Genomic DNA, 20,789 nt, shown 5'->3' with positions numbered 1-20,789 from the left:
TTAGAAAAGTGTTAGTAGGGTGACTAATCATTGGACAGTCCTCAAGGAGGGGAACAACTGGTTTGTAATTGTGGACCTGGGACTTGTTTCTGAGGATGTTTGAGAACCCCCAAGGTGAAGCCTTATCTCCTTTGCTTTCCTTATGTGGACTCAAGTTGGGGTGGAGTTTGGGGAAGAAGGCAAGGAATAAACGGGAGAGAGATCTTGGTCCAACTTCTTCACACATTGTACCAGGTGAGTAAAGCACCTGGAGTAGACCCCCTGGGGTTAGGAGATACCAGGTCCAAGGGGTGAGTGACCAACACATCATAGATGCTCTTGTTGGGTGGTACCACCTGGAAGAGTGCATCCAAGTCCCCTACAGAGCCAGAGGGACCAGTGGCCTTGGGTGCTAGCCCCCAATAGGAAGGGCCTGGTGAAGGCAGACACTGAGGGCATGGTGGGGGTGCTAGGGGCATCACCACATTTGGGGTATATATGGGGGAGTATGATGTGGGCAACTGTCCCCAAAGGGGGACCCTGGTACTTCCTGATAGCTGCACCTGGCTTGAGGTACTCTGAATCACAGGGAGGGGCAGGAGAGGCCAGGAGCCTTGCTCAGATGAGAGAGAAGGAGGAAGCTGAGATGCCCCCGTGGTTCCCAATAGCCCTGCTTGGGTTGAGGTACCCTGCAGGAGGGGGATGGGCCGGAGGGGCCAGAGTCCACCCTCCGAAGGAGAGGAAGAGGAGGACAGGGGAGAAGTAGGTGTGCCATGGCTCCCCAAACACCCCTCTTGTGACTTGGAGAAGGGCCCCAGGGGCCAGGACACTGGCTCTGAAGTAGAAGAGGAAGAAGAAGAAGAGGAGGATGGCCGTGGGGGCTGGGGCCCTTCTGGAATATCCCCAAGCAAGGAATCAATACTGAAGGAGTCGCTGGCTAGATTGGGGCTAGGGGGCCGGTAGGGCCAGCCATGGACAACATAGGGAGTCAGGTCCTTGGCAAAGGCTTTGCCCTGGCCACCCCTCTCCCCTCGACGGGCCACAGCTGTATTTTGCAATCGAAGGGCCTCAGCAGGAATCTGGCTCACGTCCACTGCCCAAAAATTCCCCTTAGCCTGTGGCTTTTCCGGGTCCTTGGGCACCTAGAGAGAGAGTCAATGGGATTGGGAGAACTAATGGTACTTGATATGATCTAGCCAGAGGACTGACCTTTCACCCTCCTCCCCTTAAGTTATCCAAATAGCAGGCTTCCCCCCTCAGCATGGCACCCCACACCCAGGCTTTCCCAACAGTTATTCTAACCTTGTGGAAGCATCGATTAGAGGAGAGGTTGTGCCGGATGGAATCCTTCCACCCTTCATAGTCATCCTTGAAGAAGGGGAACAGAGCTTGAACCTGGTGAATGATCTGAAACCAGATCCAGAGGTATGGGGTGAGACCTCTGGGACTCAATCTGGGTCTGAGGGAGACATGGCCCCTGACCTCAGAGAGTTCCTAGTCTGAGGGAGAGAACTGAGAGTGACATGGATTTAATGGACATATGTTCAAATGAGCTGAATGAGATCCTTGGGGGAAAATAGGGACCAGGGGGATGTGGTAGAAAGAGTACCAGGGAGGTGGCTGGGTGGCACAGTGAATAGAGCACCAGCCCTGGAGTCAGGAGGACCTGAGTTCAAATCCAGCCTCAGACACTTAACACTTACTAGCTGTGTTACCTTGGGCAAATCAACCCCAATTGCCTTGCCTTCTCCCTCCAAAAAGCAGGAAAAAAAGAGTACCAGATTTGAATTCAATGGTTTAAGCCTTGGACAAGCTATTTGGTTTCCTCTTCTGGTAAATGAGTTTGGGATTGTATTTTGTTCCAGTCTAAATTTTACGACTGATAATAATGCAGAGCTAGAGAGAGCTCTAGTCTTGAGGCTTTGGGGAAAATGACATCACCCAAACCCTCCAGGAATCTCTATCCTGTCCCTTATTGGGAGATGATCCTAACTTAATCCTAACCTGTGGTCATCAGACTGTCCCTCAACCAGTCTTCCTTTCCTCATTCCCATTTCCTAGAATTCCTCTATTATCTCTATCTCCATCTACAGGGACTGGTGATAAAATTCTGCATTATTATAAAACTTAATTTCAAAATATAGGGTGCCACCAGAAGAATACTCCAAATGCACACATTTGACTTGTAGTGTGGAATAGCCAGTGATAATCTTGAATCCAGTTGCTGAGGACATCCTGGGCTTTGGGGGCTGGTAAACACATGCCATAGACTGAGCATGACACAACACAGGGGCAGGGGCTGTGTCTGAGGCTGGAAAGGGAGTGAGAGACCAGCCCAGAGTGGAGGATGAAGAGCTGTCTGTCATGTACAAAGGGGGCTGTCCAGAGAAAGACACAGCTTGTTCTGCTGCTTGGTCCCAGAGACTAAAACTAAGACCCACCCAAAGGGTAAAGCTGCAGAGACAGACTGAGATTCAATGTAAAGGAAAATTTACTAAAAACTCTTCAATAAAGGGAGGGTATCAAGTGAAGGATTATAAAATCACTTGACCTGGATATTGTAGAAAGGAATCCTGACCAAGTATATGTTGGCCTGGTGACCAGGGGCTGCTTCTAGATCTTACAATTTTGTGCTACTGAGAGTAGAGTCTGGGGAGTGAACCTAGGAATGGAAGGTATAACAACAAAACAGCTAGGGAAGTTGAGTTAAACTAAGGGAATCAATGTGCCAGGCACTATCTTAGAAACTATATTGGATGCTCATTCTGGGAGTGAGGTCTTCTGGTTGAAGGGGTGTCTGGGTAGATAATAAAGACAGGGTCAGAGCTGAGTGTAAAGTATCCAGGATAGGTAAGCATAGTGTTTGGGGGAGGGAAGGCTTGGGGAATGTGTAGGGAGGGTAGATCTGTCAGCCAGGATTAGGGATAGGTTTGGGGGAGGGGATTGTCTTTAAGTTTTTCTGAGTTTGGGGAGTGAGGTGGGGAGAGGTGATTTTGGAGTCCAGTATCCTGGAAAGATTCTGGAAGTAAGAAGTCAAGAGAAAAGCTGAGTAGGGTGTCTAGAGTTGGTTGAATCTCTAGGAATAGGAGGGTCTGGGAAGTGAAACTAGAAGATGGGGATCCAATATTAGGGAATGATCCTGAGCAGTTGGGATTAGAGGATCTTGGGATCAAGGCAGGAGATAGGTGATAGAGACTGGGCAAATGTGAGGATGAGGGAAGAAAAGTTGGGTGGTCTGGGAAATGGAGTTAGGCTCTTGGGGGGGGGGTGAAGAGTCAGAGAAGGGGAAGTAAGTACTATGGGCCCACACAGGGGATTCTGGAAGTGGGGGATCAGGAGGGAGTGTATTAAGGTTAAGGTTGAACTCAAGATTGGAGATAGAGCTAAACGGACAATGTCCAGGTTAGGCAGGGATGAGGCTCTCAGGAAGTGAGCCAGGGTTAGTCAGGGGAGAAGAGAGGGGGGAAAGTTATAAATTGGCATGAAGGGTCTGGATGGGGGGGGGCAGAGGAGGGAGGAAGGGACTATGAATTCAGAATTGAATAGATTAGGAGTTAGGCAGAGTGTGGAGCCCAAGCAGGGGAGTTGTAGGAGAGAGATTAGGTCAGGGAAAGAAGGAAGGGTCTTAGAGTGGGCACCACTGATGAGAGGGAAGGAGTAAAGGATTGAAAGGAAGGACTTATTTGGGGAAAGAGGGTCTTTACCTCTGCCTCTCACCTGGGCCAGTTTGAGCCTCCGGGCCGGGGCAGCCTGGATCACCAGGGCTATCATGGCCAGGTAGGTGTAAGGAGGCTTGTCATGCCGAAGATATTTCTTCTTCCTTTTCTTCTTAGGGGGCTCTGGCTCCGGTTCTGGTTCCGGCCCGGGCTGTGGGGGGCCAGGGCTTGAGCCCCCTTGGGGCACCGTGGTAGGAAAGGACCCAGCACTGGGCATGGAGTTACTTAGACGGTGTTGATCTAGGAAATTGGGACCTAGGATCTTGGGATTGGGGCCTGGGTGTATGGCAGCAGGCAGGCGGGGCCCTGGGCCCTTTATCATTCGGATGGAGGGGGGGAGGGAGAGAAGGGAGGAGGGAGTCTAGGGTGGGGGAGGGGGCAGCCACAATTAGCAGGTTTCTGTTAATCTCGGAGGAAAAGGGAGGATTGGGGGAAGGGACAGAAATCCTTCCCAAGGATTGGGGGTGCTGAGAGCCTAAAGGCTGGGGGGGCTAGCCTTGTCCCCTTGTACAATTAGACCATAGCACCCCCCACCCCTCCACTCCAAGTTGTCCCCTGAATCCCTAGAAGAAGGCTCCACCCAGGCCCTCCCCAGATCTTGCCCTCCCCCCATCTGAGGTCCTTTGCAGTCCCCTAAGGGCCTGGCTCTGGATTGATTAGTTGAATTTAATCGCTCTTCTATCTAGAAGAAGCTTCCATTCCGTCAGTGCCCTGCCCCCAAACTTTCCTGGACTCCCCACAGAACTAGGGCTGTTATTTCTCATCCTGGGATTTGAGGCCATTCCACAACTTTCCCCTTCTAGTCATTTTAAAATCCCCTTCTAGCTCTAAATCCATTAATAAGCACTTATTAAGCGCCTACCACAAGGCCCTCAGCACAACACTGGGATAGGCACTGGATATACAAATACAAAACCAAAGAAGCTCCTGCCCTCAGGGAGCTTGCATTCTTACTGGGAAACTATGGTAAAAGGCTAAGTAGTTTATAATATACACAAAGTAAATACTACTGTATTGGGGCCGTTGTGGGGATAAGGAAAGGTCTCCTAAGGGAGGTGGCCTTAGAACCTAACTTTGTAGGAGACTTGGGTTTCCCAGACACTGAAGTGAGGAAAGAATCCATTCCACTGTGGCTGCTTGTGCAAAATCAATAAACACTTATTAAACACCTACTATGTGCCTCTTTAGCAAGTCAAATGCTAAACTCCGCGAATACAAAGAAAGGCAAATGACAATCCCTTCCCTCCTGGGGACAGAATGTTGTATGAGTGAGAGCAGCTGAGGGGCCAGTTTGTCGGGAATGTCAAATATGTACCTGGGATTAATTTTTAATAAATCGGGACAAGTAGGCTGGAGTCCTTTTGAAAAAGGCTTTAAATATCAGGAGAATTTCTATTTTATCCTAGAGGTAATAGGGAGCCACTGGAACTTCTCGAGTAGGGGAGTGACATGATCAAGCTTGTTGATCTCACAGGATCAAAGATTAAGATGAGGAAGGGACCCTAGAAACCATCTAGTTCAACCCCCTCATTTTATAGATTAGTAATGAAGACCTAGAGAGGTTAAGAGATTTGTGCAATGTCACACAGATATTAAGAGAGTTTAACTAACTGCTGTACTATACTGCCTCATTTATATGTCACGTTCTTATCCTTATGATATAATAGGAAATCTTCAGATTCCTATAAGGCTTCCATCTAAATCCTCCTGACCAATAGGATGCCTTCTTACTGGGTGTTAGGAAAAGGATTGATATAGGCTACTTAGTGGTTGGTTGGTTGGTAAAGGCTTCCTGGAAAGGATCTTAAAAAATGAATAGAATTTGAGAGGAGGAAGAAAGCCAAGGGAAAGAGGAAGTGGGGGAAGGGAACAAGCATTTTAAAGCACCTACTATGTGCCAGGCACTGCCCTAAATGATTTACAATATTATCTTATTTAAGCTGCAGGATGTAGGTGGAGACCTTCTTGGGATCCTTAGTATCTGAACCTGAAATCTAGTTCAATCCACTTATTTTACTGAAGAGAAAACTGAGGGCTAGAGCCGGGGAAGAAACTCTCAAGGTCATAAGGGACTTCTCTAATTAAGAGTTTTTATTTCAAGTTTCTTGGCAGGCAACCATCCAACTTCATCATTAATCCTTGCAATGACAGCAGAAATGGGCAAATACTCATCATTTCTTTGTGATAAAATGGAAAACGTGCTGACCATTTGAGTGAAGAGAAATCTGAATCTCTGACTCTTGGGCCCAAATTAAATCAGACACTAGTTGCTTGAGCAGGCCCAACCTCTGCCTCAAATTCATCATTTGTAGAATAGAATAAAAATACTTGTACTGCATACCCACCAAATTTTTTAAAAAATATTTTTAAAAATATCTTTAAGGGTTTTTAAAATCACTCTAATTTTCCCCAGCTAGCTGGGCAGCCAGGTGGCACAGTGGATAGAGTGCCAGGCCTGGAGTCAAGAACACTTGAGTTCAAATCTGGCCTCAGACCATTACAAGCTTTGTGACCCTGGGCAAGTCACTTAATTCTGTTTGCCTCAGTTTCCTTATCTGTAAAATGAACTGGAGAAGAAAATGGCAAACCACTCCAGTATCTTTACCAAGAAAACTTCAAATGGGTATATGAAGAGTCTGACAAGACTGAACAAAATAATTTTCCCCAGTAACTTTCCCCTTCCCCTTCACAGAAAGCAATCACATATAACAAATTTTTTTTAAAAGACAAAAACAGGAAAAAAAAAAGGGGGGGAGGAAATCCATATAAGTGATCAATACATCCAAAAATGTCTGAAAATATATGCAATGTACACTTGTAGACTCCCCACCTCAGCAAGACTTGGACTGTCTTTTTAGATTTCTTTTTTTAACACTAGCTTGTTTGATTTTGCAGCAATCTTTTTTTAGAGATTCTTTCAATTTACATCATTGCATTTATTGTATATTTGTTTTCTTGACTTTAATTCCTTCACACTGCATCACTTCATGAAGATCTTTCCAGCTTTTCTATATTCATCACATTCTTCTTTTCTTACAGAACAGTAACATTCCATTGCATTTATGTGTCATAATTTGTTTAGCCCTTTCTTCAAACTATGGACATCTACTTTATTTCCAATTCTTTGCCCTCACAAAAAAAGTGCCTTTATAAATATTTTGGTTTATATGGAGATTTTCTTCCTCCTTGGGATGTAAGTCTAGCAGTGGAATTTCTGGGTTAAAGGGTATGGACTTAGTCATCCTATTTGCTTTCCAAAACGTTTGTACTGATTCACAGCTCCAACAATATTGAACTAGCACGCCTATCTTCCTGCCACCCTTACAATGTCGACTATTATCATCTTTTGTCAATTTTGCCAATTTGCAGGGTGTGAGGTGAAACCTCAGGGTTTTTTAAATGTGCATGTCTCTTATTAGTGATTTGGATCATTCTTTCATGTGATTATTAACAGTTTGAAATTCAGCTTTTGAGAATTGTTTGTTAATATCCTTAAACCATTTATCTATTGAGGAATGATTTTTTTTGTCATATATTTCTGTCATTTATCTCGGATACCAAACCCTTATCAGAGAAATTTGATATATTTTTTTTCCCATTTGACCATTTCCCTTCTTATTTTAGGTTTATTAATTTTGTTTGTGCAAAAGCTTTTCAGATTCATATAATCATTTATCTATTATTTTATTATCTGTAATTGCCTCTATCCCTTGTTTGGTCAAGAATACATTTTTTACCCCTAACTGTGAGAGGGACAGGATCTTTCTCTTCTAATGTTTTGGTACTATGAGCTTTAATATTTAAGTCATGTGTCTACTTGTAATGTATTGTAGAATATGGTGTAAGGTGTTAGTTTAAGATTAATTTCTTCCAGATTACTTTCCAGTTTTTCCAGAAGATTTTTTTCAAACAGGAAATTTTTTCCTAAGTAACTTACATCATCTGGTTTATTAAATACTGTTACTTGAGTTCCATTGTTTCAGATTCTCCCTAGTCTAATCTGTTCCATTGATCTATCTCTCTGTTTTTTAACAGATAGTTTTGATAACTGTTGCTTTATAATATAGTTTGAGGTTTGGAAGTGCTACCTCTTTTCATTTCCTTTGAGGTTCTAGAGCTTTCATCTTTCCCAGTGAAGTTTTTTTTTTAATTTTTGGAGGGCAATTGGGGTTAAGTGACTTGCCCAAGTTCACATGGCTAGTTTTTGTGTTTAAGTGTCTGAGGTAGGATCTGAACCCAGGTCCTCCTGACTCCAGGGCCAGTGCTCTATTCACTGTGCCACCTAGCCACCCCTTGTTTTATCAAGTTTTTTAAAGTTATCCCTAGCATTAAAAAATATATTAACTTTTGTAGTAATGTTATTTCTATGATATTAGCACAATCTAGCCACCAACACTGAATATTCCTCTAGTTATTTAAATTGTTCTTTATTTTTTCTACTTCTCCTCCTCCTCCTTCTCTTCCTCCTTCTTTTTAGCATTAGGAAAGCAAATACTTTAAAATATTTAATTTTTTTCCAATTATATGTGAAAGTAATTTTCAACATTCATTTTTTTTAAGATTTTGAAGTCCAAGAGAACATTAAACACAGTATCAGCAACATTATGTAATGATCAACTATGACTTAGTTCTTCTCAACAATACAATGATCCAAAATACAATACAATGATCCAAAAAACAACACAAGTCCAAAAGACTCAAGATGAAAAATGCTATCCACATCCAGAGAAAGAACTGATAGGGTCTAGATACAAATCAAATCATACAATTTTTCTTTACATTTTTGTTTTTTTTTTCTTTTCTTCTGTTTCTTCTTTTACATCATGACTAATATGGTTATATGTTTTACATGGTTGCACATATATAGCCTATATCAAATTGCTTACTGCCCTAGGGAAGGGGAGGGGAGAAGGGAAAAATAAATGTTAAAATTATCTTTACATGTAATTGGGAAAAATACTACTAAATAATAAATCAAAATAAAATTTTGAGATCCAAATTCTCTCCTTCCCTACCTCTCCTCCCCCCTCATTGAGAAGACAAACAATTTGATACAGACTATACATGTGGAGTCATGTAAAACCTAAGACTATACATGTGGAGTCATGTAAAACCTATTTCCATATTAGCCATGTTGTAGAAGGAAACCCAAACAAAAAAAAAAAACCTAACCCAAGAAAAATAAAGTAACAAAAGAATATGCTTCAATCAGCATTCAGACTCCATCAGTTCTTTCTCTGGAGATTTTTCATCACAAGTCCTTCAGAATTGTTTTAGGTCATTGTATTGCTAAAAACAATCATCCTACAGTACTGTTGTTACTGTGCACAATGTTCTCCTGGTTTTGCTCAACTCATTTTGCATCAATTCATGTAAGTCTTTTCAGGTTTTTCCAAAGTCATCCTTCTCATCATTTCTTATAGCACATTCTATCACATATCATATATACAACAATTTGTTCAGCTATTCCCAAATTGATAGATATTCCCTCAATTTCCAATTTTTTGCCACCACTAAAAAAGCTTCCATAAATATTTTTGTACATATAGGTCCTTTTTTATTTTTTATCTTTTTGGGATACAGACCTAGTAATGGTATTGCTGGGTCAAAGGGTAGGCAAAGTTTTATAGTTCTTTGGGTGTAGTTCCAAATTGCTCTCCAGAATGCTGTTGAATCAGTTTACAATTCCACCAACAGTATTTTAGTGTCTCGATTTTCCCACATCTCCTGCAACATTTTTCATTTTCACTTCAGTCATATTAGTCAATCTGATAGGTGTGAAACGGTACCTCAGAGTTGTTTTAATTTGCATTCCTCTAATCAATAGTGATTTGGAGCATTTTTTCATATGACTACAGATAACTTTGATTTCTTCATCTGAAAACTGCCTGTTCATATCTTTTGTTTGTTCTGAAGTGTCCAACTCTATGACCACATGTACCATAGCTATCCATGGTAATTTCTTGGCAAAGATATTCATCATTTCCTTCTCTAGTGGATCCAGTGAATTCTTTTGTCAGGCAATTAGAAGTGAAGTAACTTGGCCCATGTCCCACCACTAGGAAGTGTCTGAGGTTGGATTTGAAGTCAGGTCTTTATGACTCCAGACCCAGTGCTCTAACCACTGAGCAATTAACTGGATGTCATATCCTTTGACCATTTATCAATTAGGGAATGATTTGTATTCTTATAAATTTGACTCAGTTCTGTATTTATTTAAGAAATAAGGCCTTTGTGTGCATACCCTTTGACCCAGCAATACCACTTCTAGGTCTGTATCCCAAAGAGAGCATACAAGTGGGAAAAGGACCCATCTGTACAAAAATATTTATAGCAGCTCTTTTTGTGGTGGCAAAGAATTGGAAATCAAGGAGATGCCCATCAATTGAGGAATGGCTAAACAAGTCGTGGTATCTGAATGTAGTGGAATACTATTGTACTATAAGAAATGAGGAGCAGACAGACTTCATGATATCCTGGAGAGACTTACATGATCTGATACTGAGTGAGGAGAGCAGAAACAGGAAAACTTTGTACACAATTACAGGCACATCATTTCTGTAATGACTAACTTTGATAGACTGGGCTCCTCTCAGCAATGCAAAGTTATAAGACAACTCCAAAAGACTCATGATGTAAAGGATATCCATATCCAGAGAAAGATTAATGGAGTCTGAATGCAGATTAAAGCCAAACTACTTGATTTCTCTCTTTTGTGTTTTGTTTTGTTCCTTCTTTCTTGCTGTTCATTTCATTGGTTATAATTCTTCTTTACAACCTGACTAATGCTTAATGAGAAAGTATTTGTAGAAACTATATTTGATTGTATGTGGGTAAGGAGGGTAGAGAGGGAGAGGGAGAAAATTTAGAACTCAAGGGATTGTGGAACTGAACATTGTAAGCTAAAAGTAGATAAACAAATTTAATAAAATAAAATTAAAAAAAAAAAGAAATGAGGAGCAGACATACTTCATAATAACCTGGAGAGTCTTATATAAACTGCTGCTGAGTGAGGGGAGCAGAACCAGGAGAATACTGTACACAATTACAGACACATTGCATCTGATGACTGACTTTGATACACTGGGCTCTCCTCAGCAAAGCAAAGCTATAAGACAACTCCAAAGAACTCATGATGGAAAAGGCTATCCATATCCAGAGAAAGAATTACAGTCTGAATGCAGATTGAAGCAACTACTTGCTCTCTCTCTTTTTCATTTTGTTTTGTTTTATTTTTTCTTCCTCATTGTTCATTCCATTGGTTATAATTCTTCTTTACAACTTGACTAATGTTTAATGTGAAGGTATATGTAGAACCTTTACTGGATTGTGTGCTGCTATGGGGGGGGGGGTGAAGAGAGGAGAAAATCTGAAACTCAAAAACTTGTGGAACTGAATGTTGTAAACTAATAGTAAATAAATTTTTAAAAAATATTAAAAAGGGGGGAGGCTAGGTGGCACAGTAAATAGAGCACTGGCCCTAGAGTCAGGAGGAACTGAGTTTAAATCCAGCCTCAGATGCTTAACATTACTAGCTGTGTGACCTTGGGCAAGTCACTTAATCCCAATTGCCCTGCCTTCTCCCTCCAAAAAGCAAAAATATATATATATATATATATATATATAAAAAGAAACAAGGCCTTTATCAGAGGAATTTGCTATAATTTTTTCCATAGTTATGATTATTAACTCTGTATTTCACTCCATCCTATTTTTTCTGTTTATCCTTCTCTCTCTCTCCTTTCACTTTGTCCCTCCTCAAAAGTGTTTTGCTTCTGACCACCACCTTCTCAAATCCTCCCTGCTTTCCATCAGCCCCACTTCCCCTTCTCCTATTCCATTCTCCTCCAACTTCTCTGTAGGGTAAGATAGATTTCAATACTCAAATGATTTGTATGTTATTCTCTCTTTGAGCTGCCCTCTTCTTCCCCTCTAGTATAAAAGCTCTTTCTCACCTCTTTTACATGATATAATTTACCCCATTCTTTTTTTTTTTTTTTGTCTTTTGGAGGGCAATTAGGGTTAAGTAACTTGCCCAAGGTTACACGGCTAGTTTTTTTTGTGTCTGTGTGTGCGTGTTAAGTGTCTGAAACAGAACTCAGGTCCTCCTGACTCCAGGGCCGGCACTTTACTCACTGCACCACCTAGCCACCCCTAATTTACCCCATTCTACCTCTCTTTTCCCCTTATCCCAGTGAATCCCTCTTTCTTACCCTTTAATTTTATTTTTTAGATATCATCCCATCATAGTCAACTCATGCCCATTCCTTCTGTCTATGTATATCCTTCTAACTGCCCTAATAATGATAAAAATGCTTAGGAGTTACAAGTATCACCTTCCCAAGTAGGAATGTAAACAGTTTAACCTTATTGAATTCCTTATGATTTCTCTTTCCTGTTTATACTTCTCCTTCTAGAGTCTTGTATTTGAATGTCAAATTTTCTATTCAGCTCTGGTCTTTTCATCAAGAATGCTTGAAGGAAAAAAAAAAAACTTGTGTGACCTTGGGCAAGTCACTTAACCCCAATTGCCCTACCTTCCCCCCTCTAAAAAAAAAGAATGCTCAAAAGTCCTCTATTTCATTAAATATACATCTCTCCCTGCCTAATGGATCCTACTTAGTTTTACTGGGTATATGATTCTTGGTTGCAATCCTAGCCCCTTTGCCTTCTGGAATATCCTATTCCAAGCCCTTCTGATTCTTTAGCATAGAAGGATGTGGCTCCATGATATCTGAATTGTTTCTTTCTGACCACTTGCAATATTTTCTCCTTGATCTTGGAACTCTGGAATTTGGAATTTGACTATAACATTTCTGGGAGTTTTCGTTTTACAATCAGTGGATTCTTTCAATTTCTTTTTTACCTGCTGGTTGCAAGATATTAGAGCAGTTTTCCTTAATGTTCCTTGAAAGATGATTTCTAGGTTCTTTTTTTGGCCATGACTTTCAGGCAGTGCACTAATTCTTAAATTATCTGTCCTCAATCTGTTTTCTAGGTCAGTTGTTTTTTCCAATGAGATATTTCACATTGTCTTCTATTTTTTTTCATTCTTTTAATTTTGTTTTATTGTTTCTTGATATCTCATGGAGTCATTAACTTCTGTTTGCCCAATTCTACTTTTCAGCGAGTTATTTTCTTCAGTGAATTTTTGCACATCTTTTTTTCCATTTATCCAATTCTGCTGTTACTGAATTCTTCTCTTCAGTGAATTTTTTATATCTTTTCTATTTGACCAATTCTGCTATTTAAGGAATTCTTCTCTTCATTAGATTTTTGTGCCTCTTCTACTACTTAACCTGATCTGTTTTTTAAGGTATTATTTTCTTCAGTATCTTTTTATTCACCAAGCTGCTGACTTTTCTTTTCATGATTTTCTTGCTCACTCTCATTTCTTTTTCCAATCTTTCCTCTACCTCTCTTATTTGATTTTTAAAATCCTTTTTGAGCTCTTCCAGGAATTTATTTCTGGAATTCTTCCAGGAATTTTTTTGGATCTCGAAAATTCACATTTTTTTCAAGGTTTTGAATATAGATGTTTTGACTTTTTTTTTTGTTCTGAGTTTATGTTTTGATCTTTCCTGTCATCATGGTAACTTTCTATGGTCAGGTTCTTTTTATTTTTGTTGTTTGCCCATTTTCCAGCCTATTTCTTTTTTTTTTTTTAAAGCAATTGGGGTTAAGTAGCTAGCTCAAGGTTACATGGCCAGTTATTTCTGGGTGTGGTGCTAAATATCAGAGCCCAGATTTGATCCCAAGTCATCCCGACACTGGGGCCAGTGTTCTTACTCTCTGAGCCACCTGGACGCCCCTTCCAGCCTATTTCTTGACTTTGAGCTTTATGTTACAGTGGATCTCTGCTGGGGCAGGAGGTAGGAACTATCCTATGATTCAAGGTTTTTTTTTTTCATTTTTTTTGGGGGGGAGAGTTGGGGAGACAGGGCAATTGAGGTTAAGTGACTTGCCCAAGGTCACACAGCTAATAAAGTGTCACGTGTCTGAGGCCAGATTTGAACTCAGGTCCTCCTGACTTCAGAGACAGTGTCTATTCACTGTGCCACCTAGCTGCCCCAAGCTTCAAGTTTTTTATGCTATTTTTTTCACAAGTAGTTCTAGAAGTCTGTAAGGTGGTATGCTCCAAGGAGAGGTGTATTTACTACCCTCCTGGCCTGTGCTCTGGATTATGAGGGACCACAAGCACTTTTCTCTGCCTTGGAACTGTGACCATGCCCCCTGTACCCCTGCAACTACACACTCAGTATGCTACTATTCCTCCTCCTCACATTGGTCTGGAACCTGGAATCATGTATGGGCAATGTAACAGAATCCTGTACCCAGTGCCAGCAGAGAGTTCCCTGCAATCTCCTTCTGACCATTTGTCTGATCCCCTTACCCTCTGTGGGATGAAAACTTCAGAAGTTGCTGGTGTCAATTCAGTTGCCCTGTCTCCTCCCCCCCTACCCCCCCAGGCCTACCACTGGTTTGCTAGGGTATAGTCTGCACTGTACTCTACTCTACTCTCACCCTTGTGACACAGAGTTTTCTGGTCAACTTCCTAGGTTGTCTTTGGCTAGAAAATGGTTTCACTGCCAACTTTTGTTGGTTCTGCCACTCCAGAATTGATTCGGAGGTATTATTTCAATTTTGTTTGGAGGGGAATTTTGCAGGGATCAGGTGACTCTGTCCTAAATGTTCTTTATTTTTTTAGGGAACATTGTATAATTATATCTATGTCATATATATGTATGTATGCGTATGTATATATATTTTATACACACACACACATACATACTTTGGTAGATTGATCTCCAAATATTTTATGCATTTTATAGTTATTTAGAATGAGATTTCCCATTTTTATTATTGCCTCTTGGATTTTGTGATTATTATTTAGAAATGCTATTGATTTTTAAGGGCTTATTTTGTAGTCTGCAACTTGGCTGAAACTATTAATTAGTATCTTTGCTGATTCTCTAGGAATTTTCATAAAACACTATAATATCATCAGCAAATTGCAATATTTTTTCTTCTTTTACCTGTCTTTATGTCCTTAATTTCTTTTTCTTGTCTTATTGCTATTACAAGTATTTCCAATATTTATTGGAAAAAGGTGCTAATGTATTTCACCTGTATATGGTAGCTTCTTTGATTTTAGATAGATTTTAAATGACTTTTAAAAAGGCCCCTCTATGTCTCTATTGATGGAGTTTTAAGCATAAATGAATGCTATACTTTGTCAAAAAAAAATTCTCCATCTATTGAGATAACCATGTGGCCTTGGATTATTTTTTAATATAATTAATTGTGTGGATTGTTTTCCTTATGTTGAACTATCTTACATCCCTGGCATAAGTCCAACTTGGTCATGATTAATAATATCTTGGATGAATCTTTGTAGTTTGTTTGACAGAATTGTATTTAAAATTTTTGAATTGATATTCATTAATGCTATTGAGCTATAGTTCTTCTGTACTTTATTAGTCCTTCCCTGGTTTAGGTATTGGAATTATATTTGTCTCATAAAAGGAAACTGGTAAAGTACTTCCTTTATTAACTTTTGAGAGCAATCTGTGTTGTACTGATAATAATTGTTCTTAAATGTTTGATAGAATTCTCTTGGATCAGTAATTTTTTTGGTAGTACATTAATAATTAGTCCTAGTTCCTTTTCTATTTCTTGTCTTTTGTTAGTTTGTTTACTTTTTATTTTGAAGCTATGTTACTATTTTTCTTGTCTTAGTTCTGTTAGCATAGATTGTGTGTCATAGGACCTGATTATTCTCTTTATTTGTTTCAGTTTCATTGTGACTTTACTTTGTTCAATTGTTATTTTATTGATTTTATTTTCTACCCTCTTCTTTTTAATTAGATTGACTAAAGGATTAGTAATTTCACTAGTTCTTTCCAAGAACTAGCTTTTAGTTTATCATTTCTATAGTTTTTTTGTTTCTAGTTTATTTTTCCCATAATGTTTAATATCTCTTCTTTTGTGCTTATTTTAGGTTTCTTTGCTTGTTGGCTTTTTAATTTTTTAAAATGCATATTCAGTTTATTAATACTTTCTTTTTCTATTTTGTTAATGTGTATTTGTAGGGATATGATTTTTCCTGAGGACTGCTTTAGCTACATTCCAGAAATTTTGGTATGTTGTTTCATCATTAGAATTTTCTTTCACATAGTTATCATTTCTATGATTTGTTCTTTGACTTACTCATTATTTGGGATTTTATTGTTAATTCTGCTTTAGGTCTGTGTCTTGTTTGTGTTCCCTGAATTGATTACATTTCTTATTATATCATGATCTGTAAAGGATGTGTTTATTATTTGTGTCTTTTTATAGTAGTTTGCAGTATATCTGTGTCCTAATACATGACTGATTTTTGTAAAAATTCTAAGTAGTGCTCAGAAATAGTCTTTAGTAATTCCATTTCAAAGATATCACATGTCTTTTAGCTCTAGTTTCTCCAGTAATCATTGAGTCAATAGACATTTTTAAAGTACCTATCACACATCAGGCATTGTACGGATCTATAGAAGGGCAAAAGACAGTCCCTGTTCTTAAGGAGCTCAGTCTAAGGGGGAGACAACATACAAATGACAATGTGCCAAAAAGCTGTATGCTGGATAAATAGGAAAAATGGTCAATAGAAGGAAAGCATTGGAATTAAGGGGGATTGGGAAAGACTTCCTGTATACAGAATTTGGAATTTTAACTGGGCCTTGAAGAAAACCAGGGAAGCCTGGGAGGTGGAGATGATGAGGGAGGCTATTCCACACACCAGGGAAAGCCTACCTAGAGATGTAGTGTCTTGTTGGAGGAATAGAAAGGCCAGTGTTACTGGCTGGCAGAGTACATGGAGGGATACAAGGTATAAAAAGACTGGAAAGATAAAGGGGAGAACATGTTATGAAGAACTCTGAAGGTCAAACAGAAGGTTTTATATGTGATCCTGGAGGTAACTCAAGTTTATTGAGAAGGAATAGAAGGTGAAATGGTCAGAATTGAGCTTTGGGAAGATCGCTTTGACATCAGAGTGGAGCATGGATTGGAGGGAAGAGACCTAAAGCAGGCAGACCCACCAGCAGGTTACTGCAATCGTTCAGACTTGAGGTGATGAGGGTTGCACTAGGGTGGTGGTAGTGTAAGAACAGAGAAAGGAACTTATGCAAGAGATGTCATGAAGGTAAAATTGGCAACAGATTGGATATGGAGAGGTAAGAAAGAGTGACATCAAGGATGTAAGCATGGGTGACTGGGAGGATTGTGGTAGTCAAGTTAGGGAAAAGGGAGGGCTTTAGAGGGAAAGATAAGTTTAATTTTGTACATGATGAATTTAAGATGTCTATAGGACATTTAGTTTGAGATGTCCAGTAGGCAGTTGGAAATTGAGAATATAGTTCAGCAGACAGGTTAGAGCTGGATAAGTAGATTTGAGAATCGTCAACATAGAGATGATAATTGAATACATGAAAACTGATAAGATAACCAAGTGAAATAGTATAAGAAGGAGAAGAGAAGAGAGCCCAGGACACAGCCCTAAGGGACATCCACAATTAGTAGGTATGACTTGAATGAAAATCCAGCAAAGGAGACTGAGAAGAACCAGTCAGATAAGTGGGAGGAGAACCAGAAGAGAGCAATGTCCCAAAAATTTAGAGAGAATAGAATATCAAGTAGAAGAGGGTGATTAATAATATTAAAGGCTGCAGAGAGGTCAAGAAGGATAAGAAGAGAAAAAGCCTTTCAATTTTGCAATTAATAAATCATTGCCAATTTTGGAGAGAGCAGTTGCTGTTCAAAGATGAGGTTAGAAGCCAGACCATAGAGAGTTAAGAGAGTGAGAGGAAAAAAACCCAAAATGTTGTAGATGACCTTTTCCAGGATCGTAGCTATAAAATTGAGGAGGGATAGGAGATGAAAACTAGTAAAGATAGGTACATCAAGAGAGGGTTTTTTTGAGAATATGGGAGACACGGGCATATTTGTAGGCAGTAGGTAAGCAGCCAGTAGACAGGGAAAGATAGATGATAAATGAGGGAGTGGGGATAGAGAGGGCAATCTGTTGTAGAAGATGGGATGGGACCACTTGTGCAATGTAGAAGGTTTTTCCTTGGCAAGGTGAAGAGCCACCTTTTCATCTGAAACAGGGTGAAGGAGGAAATAGTGGCAGAAGGCATTTGAGTGAAATGAGATAAGGAGGAAAGGAGCTCTCAGCAAATGGTCCCAATCTTTTCAGTAAAGTATGAGGCAAGGTTCTTAGCTAAGGGGCTAGGGGAAGAGGGGAAATAGAATTTGTTCAATTCTGTATTTTTTCTTCTGTTTACCTTTCTTATAGACAATCCAAAATTGAAAGAGGGACATTGAAATCTCCTACCACTACTGTATTACTATCTATGTCTTCTTGTAGTTCAGTTAATTTTTCCTCTATGAAACTAGAGGCTAAGGCATTTGAAGCATATTTAGTTTAATATTGATATTGGTTTGTTTTCAATTGATATTATGTAGTTTTCTTGTTATCCCTTTTTAGGTTGTGAATGTTAGTTTTTACTTTGTCTGATAGCATGATTACAATTCCTGCTTTTTTGTAACTCCTACATAATAAAATTTTCCTTTAGCCCCTCATCTTTATTCTGTTTATCTTTCTTTTTTTAGGTGTGCTTGTTGTGAGCAACAGATTTTGTGGTTTTGTTTTCTTATCCAATCTGTCACTTATTTTCATTTTATTGGATTGTTTAATCCATTCACATTTAAATTTATGAGTTAGGTTTATATTTTCTTCTATATATCTCTAATATTGTTCATTAATTCTTCCCCTCTTTTTTACTCTAAGTAGTAAAGTAAAATTTCCTTTACTCTCTTCCTCTTGAACTTATTTCTTTTGGGGGGGGGAATTAAAATTTAATTTTCTGCATCTTTTTTGAAAAAGCATTTCTTTCCTTCATTCCCTTCATTATTTCTCTTTCTTTTCTATCTGCTCTAGAGTTTTAGTCTTTGATTCATAATGCTATACTTATTTAGGTTTTTTTTTTGCCTTTTGGAGCGCAGTTGGGGTTAAGTAACTTGCCCAAGGTTACACGGCTAGTTTTTTTGTGTGGGTGTTAAGTGTCTGAGCCTGGAACCTAGCTGGAGTTCTTCTGACTCTGGGGCCAGTGCTTTACTCACTGCGCCACCTAGCCGCCCCAATTTAGTTTTCTTTAGTTTCTGTTTTCCACGTTGAATTAAAGTATCCAACATACTTATTTTGGATTCCCTTTTCTAAATAATTTATATGTATTGCCTTTTAGATCTTACTCCCAACCCTAATACCAATTCCTACAAGTGATAGAGATAATATTACTCCAAGATAGGAATTCTGTGCAGTTCATTATTAACTTTTCTCCTCCTTATGGTCATCTTTTTCCCCATTTGCCATGCAATTTCTTCCCTAGGTCCCTCCTCCTCTCCTGGCTGCCAGTTGCCCCCATGAGTTCTGATTCCCTTTCTCCCTTAGAACATCTATTTTCCCATGGGCACTTTCTTCAGTGGTATCCCCTCCCACCACTGAAACAAGATTTCCTCCTTTCTTTCCCTTCAATCCCTTCCCATTTCAATGCCTTCCTTACATCCTCAGCCATTTTTCTATAAGCTCCCTTCCTATCAAGAAACTACAGAAATTATTTTTCTTTCTTTAACATTTGACTTCATAAAGGTATATCAAACATTCCCTTCTATCTTCTTCCTCTCCTTTCTCCCTTTAAATGCCCTCCCCTTCTGAAATTTAGTTTCACAAAAACATTGATTCACCAGCAGACAGATGTTGTGAAGTTTAGTCCATGATGTTTCAGGCCTGTTTCTTCTGTTTACCTTTCTCTTTCACTCTTGCCCCCTTATGTACTCTTTTTGAAAGATATCCCTCTGTTGTTATTTTGTTGTCTTTGGTCTGTGTATTTGTTTACTTTTCTTGTATTTCTGTTGTCTGTAGTATTTGAGAAGCAAAGAATATATTTGGATTGGGTTTTCTTCCTCGGAATATTTTGAATGCTTCTTTTTTATTGAATATTCATCTTTTATCATTGATGATTAGGATCAGGATGGCAGGGTATGTTTCACTGTATCTTGATCTCCTTTGCTTTTGGAACATATTTTATCCATTCTTACATTCACTTCTGCAAAATAGTCTTGTTTTATTCACATTTCCTTTCCTTTATATTTGAAAGTCTTCCTAGTCACAGAACTTATTGTTTGTCATCGAATTTCTTCAGTTTAATCACTGTCTTGTGATTTTTTTTTTTCTGAAAGTGATTTGTGTATTTGTTCTCTTTTTACTTTGTTTTCTGTGTTCTGAAGTTCTGGGCAGTTTTCTTCTATTATTATTATTTTATTTTTTGCTTTTGGAGGGCAATTAGGGTTATGACTTGCCCAAGGTCTCATGGCTAGTTTTTGTGTTAAGTATCTGGGTCTGGATTTGAACTCAGATCCTCCTGACTCCAGGACCGGTGCTCTATTCACTGTGCCACCTAGCTACCTACTCTTCTATTATTTCTTGAATTCTGGTGTTCAGATTTTTTACTGTCATGTCCTTTTGGGACACTTATAATTCTTAAGTTGTCTCTACCCATCCTGTCTTCATAATCAATATGTTTTGTTTGTTTGAGCATGTTTTTTTTTTAACATTCTCTCTTTTTGCTTCTCTTCTTCACTTCTGAGTATTTGCATTTCCAACCAGTTATCTTTTTGTTTGTTTTTTTGGTGAGACTTGCTCTTACAGATTCAAATCTTTCTATTCTACCAACTATTTCTGCTGCACAGGCAATATTTCTTGTTTTTACAATTCTTATTTCTCTTTAAAACCATTCAGTGGGGCAGCCAGGTAGCACAGCGAGTAAGAGCACCAGCCCCAGAGTCAGGATGACCTGGGATTGAGTCCAGGCTCAGACACTTAGCACCCACCCAGAAACACCTGGCTGTATAACCTTGAGCAAGTTACTTAACCCTGATTGCTTAAAAAAAACAAACATCCAGGAACATCTTGTTGTGGTCTACCTATCTCTTGGGAATCCATAGAAGGTCCTCTATCTCATAAAGTGTTGATTTTCCTTTGTCTTTTGTATTTAT

The 20,789-nt window shown here is 39.3% G+C and overlaps 1 protein-coding gene across 1 annotated transcript; it reads right to left on the bottom strand.

The window, feature by feature from the left end:
• Positions 1 to 218: 218 nt before the first annotated feature.
• On the bottom strand, positions 219 to 3,912 carry FOXH1 (forkhead box H1). The gene is made up of 3 exons (XM_069096976.1): positions 3,697 to 3,912; positions 1,282 to 1,386; positions 219 to 1,121 (listed from the first exon to the last, which is right to left on the bottom strand). Exons 1-3 carry the CDS (start codon positions 3,910 to 3,912, stop codon positions 219 to 221), a joined length of 1,224 nt encoding a protein of 407 aa, XP_068953077.1.
• Between the last annotated feature and the right edge of the window lie 16,877 nt (positions 3,913 to 20,789).

Source organism: Petaurus breviceps, unplaced genomic scaffold (genome assembly GCF_028583685.1).
Source record: "Petaurus breviceps papuanus isolate PSGF00001 unplaced genomic scaffold, PetGlider_PUasm1.0 350, whole genome shotgun sequence".
Classification (NCBI taxonomy): Eukaryota; Metazoa; Chordata; class Mammalia; order Diprotodontia; family Petauridae; genus Petaurus; species Petaurus breviceps.
This window is presented reverse-complemented; position numbering and strand designations above follow the sequence as displayed.